At 57.3% G+C, this 7,280-nt stretch overlaps 1 protein-coding gene across 1 annotated transcript; it reads right to left on the bottom strand.

Annotated features, from left to right (window-relative positions):
• Window positions 1-1,943: 1,943 nt before the first annotated feature.
• On the bottom strand, window positions 1,944-6,974 carry HBEGF (heparin binding EGF like growth factor; the record flags this gene model as incomplete). Its single annotated transcript, XM_079542419.1, has 5 exons — window positions 1,944-2,016; window positions 2,126-2,281; window positions 4,255-4,432; window positions 6,639-6,827; window positions 6,932-6,974. 5 exons carry the CDS (start codon window positions 6,972-6,974, stop codon window positions 1,944-1,946), a joined length of 639 nt encoding a protein of 212 aa, XP_079398545.1.
• Between the last annotated feature and the right edge of the window lie 306 nt (window positions 6,975-7,280).

Here is a 7,280-nt window from a genome sequence, read left to right as displayed (position 1 = left end):
TCTAAATCGCACTCCAAAATGATACAAGTAACTACAGCCCTCAGTTCACCCAGCAGCTCCTACAGAGCAGCTATGACTTCCAACTCAGCATCTCCAGCCAAATGCTGGCTAAAAACTACTAACAGTTCCTGCCTGCATTGAATTTAGATTAGAGTGGCTGAACTTAATGAGGCTTTGCTTCATCTGCAGGTACCCAAGAATCACACCCATTCATGAGCCAGCCAAGGTACAAGAACACATGTGGGGCTGACACAGCTGCAGCTCCAAGGGGCAGGGCAGACCACACTCCTCATAACCCATTCCCCCTGGGGGTGCCCCAACAGGAGCTGCCCTGCTGCACCCCAAGGCCAGCAGGCTTGAGATCTGCACCACTGTTCCACAGATGCTCCTGGGTGGTTTCAGTACCCCACCAGAATGGGCCAGTTGTCACCTGCAGCCTTGGGAGACCTGACGCCTTCCCACATCTCTTAAATCAACAACTCAAGTGTTTGTTACAAAGTTATTTATTAGAATATTACATTGCACTTAAAAAATAAAGGAGGTCTGACCCACACAAGGGTCACCTTGGCTTACACAAAGGGTGCAGAGACAGACCTCCAATAAATATAAATAGTATGTACAATTTATCTAAAATAAATATATAATTTAAAAGGAACATTCTCTTGTTAAATAGCTGTTACCCTCCCACCCCTCCTGCGCCTACGGAAGCCTCGAGCCTGCTCTCCAAGCCTTTCACAGTTTGTTCCCCTGCATGCACTGCAGCGGGCGGCCCCAAGCCTCTGGAGAGCCCTACGCAGCCGGCTCTGCTCAGAGCCTGCCCGAGAGCACTGCTCCCAGCCTCCTCCACCCGGAGGTCGCCGAAGCTCCCTGCAGTGGCACTGCTGCCTGGCCAGCCCCAAAGCGGCTTTGTCCCGCTGTGCTGCAGGGTCCCAGGGACGGCGCTGGCTCTGCGGCTCGCATCTTCCAGGAGGTAGAACTGCATCAGTGCCGAGCCCTGAAACACAGCATCAAGGAAATGGTCACAGTCTGAATATGCACTTAGCGCATCATCTAACACGTAGGATTTGGAGCAGAGCCGAGGCTGGTGGCACCCCAGCACCCGGTGACCACTGCCACATGGGAAGAGCACACCCAGCCACAGTGGCAGAGAAACACCATGGGGCACTCCCAGGCCCAGCTGCAAGGCATTACGTTGGAGCAAGTAATGAGCAAAGAACAAGTGGGAGGGAAAAGGAAGCTTTTTATATATGTATATAAATAGAGGCAATATCTAAGGAGGGGAAATGACTCAGTGGATCAGACAGAGGGTACAGAACAAATTGCAGGGGGGGCAGCGGGGAAGGCAGGGAAAGCAGTTTCACTACTGCTAAATGTCACCAAACCATGCAGCAACAGGCTCAAGGAGGGACGTAAAGAAGGCGGCAATAGAATCATAGAATCCTCAGAATTGGAAGGAACCTCTGAAGGCCATCTAGTCTAACTGCAATGCACAGGGACATCAGTTTGCCCAGGGTCTGATCCAGCCTTGTCTTGAAAGTTTCCAGGGATGGGGCATCAACCACGTCGCTGGGCACCACCATCACTGTAAAAGACGTTTTCCTTATATCTAACCTGTCTCCCCTCTCTGAGCTTGAAGTCATTTCCCCTTGTTCTATCACCACAGACACTGCCAAAGAGACTGTTCCTTATTTTATTGTAGCTCCGTTTAGATAATGAAAGGTCAGGAATATCAAAGGAAAGGGGTTTGAATGAGAAGCAAAGATGGCTGGGCCCAAGCAGGACAGCCTGGGCTCTCAGGCCACCAAACACATCAAGCTCGTGCCTGGCTCTGGCACAGGATCACACAAGGGTCCCAGCCAGCAAAACAAGCAGAGCTCCCAGCACGCAGCAGTACCCGCAGCCCCATGCCCAGCAAGGGCTCACCTCACCAGCATCTGGCATCTTCAGTGATTCACAGTGATGCCCAGCTTTATTTTTTCTTCATTTTCTACATCGTAGACACCTCTTTTGTGACACCTGTGAGGCCAAGCAGAGATGCTCAGAGAATGGAGCAGCTGCCCCCACCGCTCCTACATGCAGCCTTCCTGGTGACATGGCTCCAGCAGCACAGCCCCATTCCACCCACCTGAACATCAACAAGGCTGTGATGATGATGAGGCACAGCGAGGACAGGACCACTGCAACAACAGCGAGCGCTGTGGTGTGGTCATACGTGCTTGGGGGATGCTCTACAGGCAGCAAGAGGCCATGGCATCTCTCTCCGTGATATCCTGGCTGGCATCTGGGGGAAAAGAACAGATTTTAAGAATGTTGTTGGCCAGCAGTGGGATGTTGGTTCCCTTACACCTAAGCACAAAGAAAGCTGCCTCTGTTCAGCTCTCACTAGCACCCTGCCCATTCCCCACAGACCCTACCCTGAACTTTCACATCTGGTGGCACCACTGCTTCCTGGTACTGGAAAGTTCTGCTGCTTCTGCATCCATACCCCAAGCATCACATAAAGACTCCTGGCAAGGCCAGTTTAAGTCTCAGAGGGACAGACAGCAGGGACACAGGAGAACCCAGCAGGCTTTCATAAGCAGGTTTCTGGAGCACACAGCAGTGGGCTGTGTGAGTCAGGTTGCAGCCTGTGGGAGAGGAAAGCCTCAGTGCTTTGCTTGGAGCAGGGTTTCCCCTGCTCTTAGCCAACAGGCAGGTGGGAGGTTGCTCACATACCAGAAATAATGATCCTCATCAGAGCTGTGGGGCAGCCACCCAAGCCCTCCCTGTGGGCCAAGGCATGCCAGTGTGACCAGCTGGATGCACCCAGCACCACCAATGCTGTGCAGTGCCAAGCAATGTCAGCCCCTCCCTACATCCAGTTGTGCTGCCTGGGGCACAGCACCAGGGCTTCTTAACACCACTGCATGCCAACACTCCCACCCATGCAGAATAGCTGGGCGCCATGCCCCCAGCACTCCACTCAGCAGAAGCCAGCCTCAGCCCCAGGACCTGCCAGAGGGAACAGACATTGAGAAGAGCCTGAGATGGCACAACTGAAACCAGCTGTGAACTGTGTGCTCCGGCCACCAAGAGAACTGGCCAGGCAAACAGGCACAATCTGACACCAGTCACAGACACGAGGCCTTGTTACGGAAGGGATGGGGCTGTTTTCCCTAAGGACAGCCCAGACGTTGGCTGATGCCAGCACCAAGGGTAGAATATCCCTAACATCTGCATATCTCTACACGTCCCCCTTTGGCCTCTGGAACCAAGGGAACACTAGTAAGGAAGAGGATGTGGTTGCCCCAGCCCCACGTGCACTGGTGCTGCCGCCTGCCTCACAGTGGGACAGGAGGCCCAGCTGATCCTGGAGTTGTCCTGAGAGCTCTGTTGAAGAGCCCACCAACAACTTTCTGATGGCCTCCGGGCACAGAAATCTAAGTGGTTCACAGAGCTGTGCAGACCCTGATCCCCACAAACCACCAGGCGTGAGAGCTGCTGGGCACTGTAAGCCAAGGAGTTATTATCTTCCCTGGGCTCCAGGCTGGGTGGCTCAGGGGATTGATAGCAAAGAACAAAGCCTCTTATATCCACCAGCTCAACCTCTGCCCACGTCAGCAGGGATCAGGCGCACACCCTTGGCCACTTCCCGAGGCAGCAGTGCTGGGTCCAGGTGCCCAGCAGCAATCAAACTATTTCTCCTCTCTGCTTGCCTCCTCCAATTCCTGCTCACCACCTGCACCCCCCACAGGGTTCGACAGAGAACACGCTCACCCTTGTGCAGACACAGTCCCACCCCTCAGGGCTAGAGGGCCATCAGCACACAGCTTTGTCAGGGCATCCCCCAAGCAGCTGCCTCCATCCTGCCTGCTCAGGTGCTCAGTGACTTCTCTGGGCCTAACTACAGCTGAAGGGAAGTCAACCTCCAGGCACCTGCCAGCAACTTGGCCCTACAGCGATTTTGCCTCCTCCAAAATCCACAGCCTCTGCTGAGCTGATGGACTGACACCCTGCAGGCAAGGGGTGTTGGAGCCTCTGCCCTAAGGACAGATGGATTTTGGCAAAGCCAAGGTTGCTTGAAGGAGCAAATCCAGGCCAAAATTTCTCAGTGCTCTTCCAGCTGCACAGTGTGCAGAGAGGACACGGAGTCAGAGCAATCCCTGCACAAATGGGGAACAAGCACTAAAAATATCCCCTGCACTCTTCCTTTGCACTGCCTGGAGAATTCAAGAAACAATGACAAGGCTTCCCCGGCACGCAGCACTCACTCACATGCAGGATGGAGCACCCAGCTCTCTGATGTATTTGCATTCACCATGAATGCAGAAATCCTTGTACTTCCGCAGGCATGGGTCTCTCTTCTTCCCCAAGCCTTTTCCTTTTCTTCTTTTATTCCCATTCCCCTTCTTCCTGGGAGTAACTGGGCCTTGAGGCTTTGACAGGAAGGCAACTGAAAAACAATTTCAAAAGGAGAAAACATCGGTCACCTCAGTTTGTCATTTAAAGACAAGGCAAAGCAGCACAGCCTCAGTGGCTGTGGCCAACTCAACCCTGGCATTTGCGCAGCCTTTTGTTCTGTCTGCCCCAAGCAGAGGTTTTTCCATCTTTCCAGATTTTCACAAATATCATGGCCTTTCTGATTCATACAAATAATTCTAAAGGAAATAAAGGAGCAAGTAATCAAGAAACCAGGGTAAAGACAGATGCATCTCAAATTTATGCATCTCAAATGCTGCCATTATGCCTACCAGTTTCCACTGAACACAGACACACACACACACACAAAAAAAAATATATATATATATATTGCTAATTGTGCTGTTATCTGGCTTTTATTTCCCTGGCCTTTTATAAGAGCCCATTCATGGCCCTGAGGGATGCTCCTTCCTGTGGTTACAACCATGCTTGCCCACAGGACAAGAGCAGGATTAAAAGGGCAAACCCAGGTCAATTTTTGGTTTTGCAAAACCAAGCAGACAGCAAAGGAAGCATTCCTACAAACTGCAGAGGTATTCTTTAATTGCAGGGCAGAAGCTGGTGGGGTTTGGTCCGAGGCCAGCTCCCTGCCGGGCTGGTGGGAACTGGAGCACCAAGTTCCTTGCACACTCCCTACAGACACGAGGCAAACCAGCAACATACTAGAATAACTTAAGATGAGCAGGTGCCAGAAACAAGCCCCTCACACAGCCTCACAGGGTGCCCATAGCAGAGGGCACCCACTGCTTGGACAGGGACTGCTCAGCTCTCCCTAAGCACAGTGCTCAGTAACCACAGTGACACTGTGGGAACAGGAGCTGAGTGCTGTGCTAGCTGGGGAGGGGACACAGGGCAGCAGTACATCAAACCAGCTGGTTCCACGCTCCTGCCCAGCAGATCCCTCGCGCAGTGAGCCCTCAGCAAGCTCCTCCTCTCCACGCACAGCCTCTCGTGCTGCAGAACTCCATCCGCACGTCTAGGAAGTCATTGCGCAATTTCAACATCCTCCAAGGATGAAGGAGGAAACAGATACACCAGGAAACCGGGGCTTGGAGAAACCCCCAAGCGCAGGGGAGGTTCCAGGCTGCAGGCAGCTCTTCTAGGGCAAGGGCTGTCCTCTCACCCCCAGACACCCCACTGAGGGCCTCTGCTGTCATCATCCCCATCCCTGCTCTGCCCTGTGTTGGAAGTCAGAGGTGGGAAAACTGCCCCAGGCCAAGGCACGTAGGCAGATACCAACACTATCGTTAGTGCTTTGGGTCCAGGGGGGCTGCAGCAGGGGGATGGAAGGGAACTTCAACATCTTGTTTGTCTGTAGATCAATTAGAGGTGCTGAGGGAGTGCTCCACAAGACTACTGCTGCCCTCTAAGCCACCAGCAAGAGCCTGCTGGGATGCGTGGAAAAGACCACCTCGATTCCCCTCACTTCCACACCGCCCCCTCAAAGGGTAGGGGGAGATCCCCCAGCACTTCGCAGGGCCGGGTCTCCTTCGGGAGAGGCTCAGCTCAGCTCAGCTCGGCAGAGCTCACGCTCGGCGGAGGGCAGAGAGTCGACAAGGAGGGAATAGGGCAGAGCGAGGCGAGGGTGACCCACTCGGGGCTGAGCGCACTCCGCCAGGTGCCGGGTTACCGAGCTCCGGGCCGGACAGATGCGGCTCCCCCCACCCGCACGCAGCCACCAGGACGCTCCCCGCCCCCAACCCAGGGGAGAGGAGCCGAGCTCGGCCGCTCGGAGCGCTCTACAGCCGGGCGGCGCCCCCGGCACCCCGGCCGAGACTCTTCGCTGACGAACCCCGGGCATAAAAAGCAGCCGCGCGTGGGCGGCGCTGAGTCACGGCGGTCCCCCCCGCCGCCGGGGTCGCGCTCAGGAAAGCGGTTCCGGCCCGCCACCGACCCGGGACTGCCCCGGCACGGCTCTCCCCTCCCGGGCCGAGCTCGGACTGCCGCTCGCCTCACCCGGGAGCGCTCGAGACCTCCGGCGCGGAGCGAAGGGCCGCCGGAGCCCGACGCGCGGCCCCGAATGCTCCCCACGGCGATCCGCGGCCGCCGCCGGAGCCGCTCCCCACTCCGGCCGAGGCCTCGCCGCCGCGCCCTGGCCCCGCCGGCAGCTCCGCTGGGCACTCCGGGAATCCCTCGAGACCGAAGTCCCCCCCGCTCCCTCTCCCGCCGCCCACACGTACCTCTCGGCAGCTCGCTCAGCGCGTCCCCCGAGGCCGCTCCGCCACTCTCCTTCTCCGCGGTGCCCCCCAGCAGCGGGGCCGTGGCCGGGACCGACGCCACGCCGCCGCCCTCGTGCAGCAGCACCTCGTTGTGAAGCGCCTCGCCGTGCGGACCGTCGCGGCCGAACCCGCCTACTGCCGCCGAGCACACTACGGGGAGCGAGGCGCGGTGAGATAAGACGAGACGGGACCGAACGCACCGCACCCCTCGCCCGCTCCCGGGACCCCCCGAAGCCGGACCCCAAGCTCCGCACCTGCCGTCAGCAGCGCGTGGATCAGCACCGCCCGCCCGTCCATGGCCGGGCACAGCGTCCCGGCAGCCGCTCAGCTCAACCCCGCTCCGCAGCAACTCTTCGCCCGCGCGGCCCCGCCGCGGGTAGAAGGCGGTGGGGCGGGGCCGGGCGGGGCTGGGGGCCGCCCCTCCTCCGGGAAGGGCTTCCCCGGGGCTCCGCGGGGCCGCCTCCGTCGGGGTTTGCTGCGGTGCGAGGAGCCGCAGGATGCTCTCTGGAGCCTAGCACTACCGTGGAAAGCGGTCTGGAGAGGAGCGGGGCTCCGCTAAGCACCGCCCGCGAGGTGTTGGAAACAGAACACAACGGCACGGAA

This window comes from Tetrao urogallus (assembly GCF_951394365.1).
Source record: "Tetrao urogallus genome assembly, chromosome: 14".
NCBI lineage: Eukaryota > Metazoa > Chordata > Aves > Galliformes > Phasianidae > Tetrao > Tetrao urogallus.
This window is presented reverse-complemented; position numbering and strand designations above follow the sequence as displayed.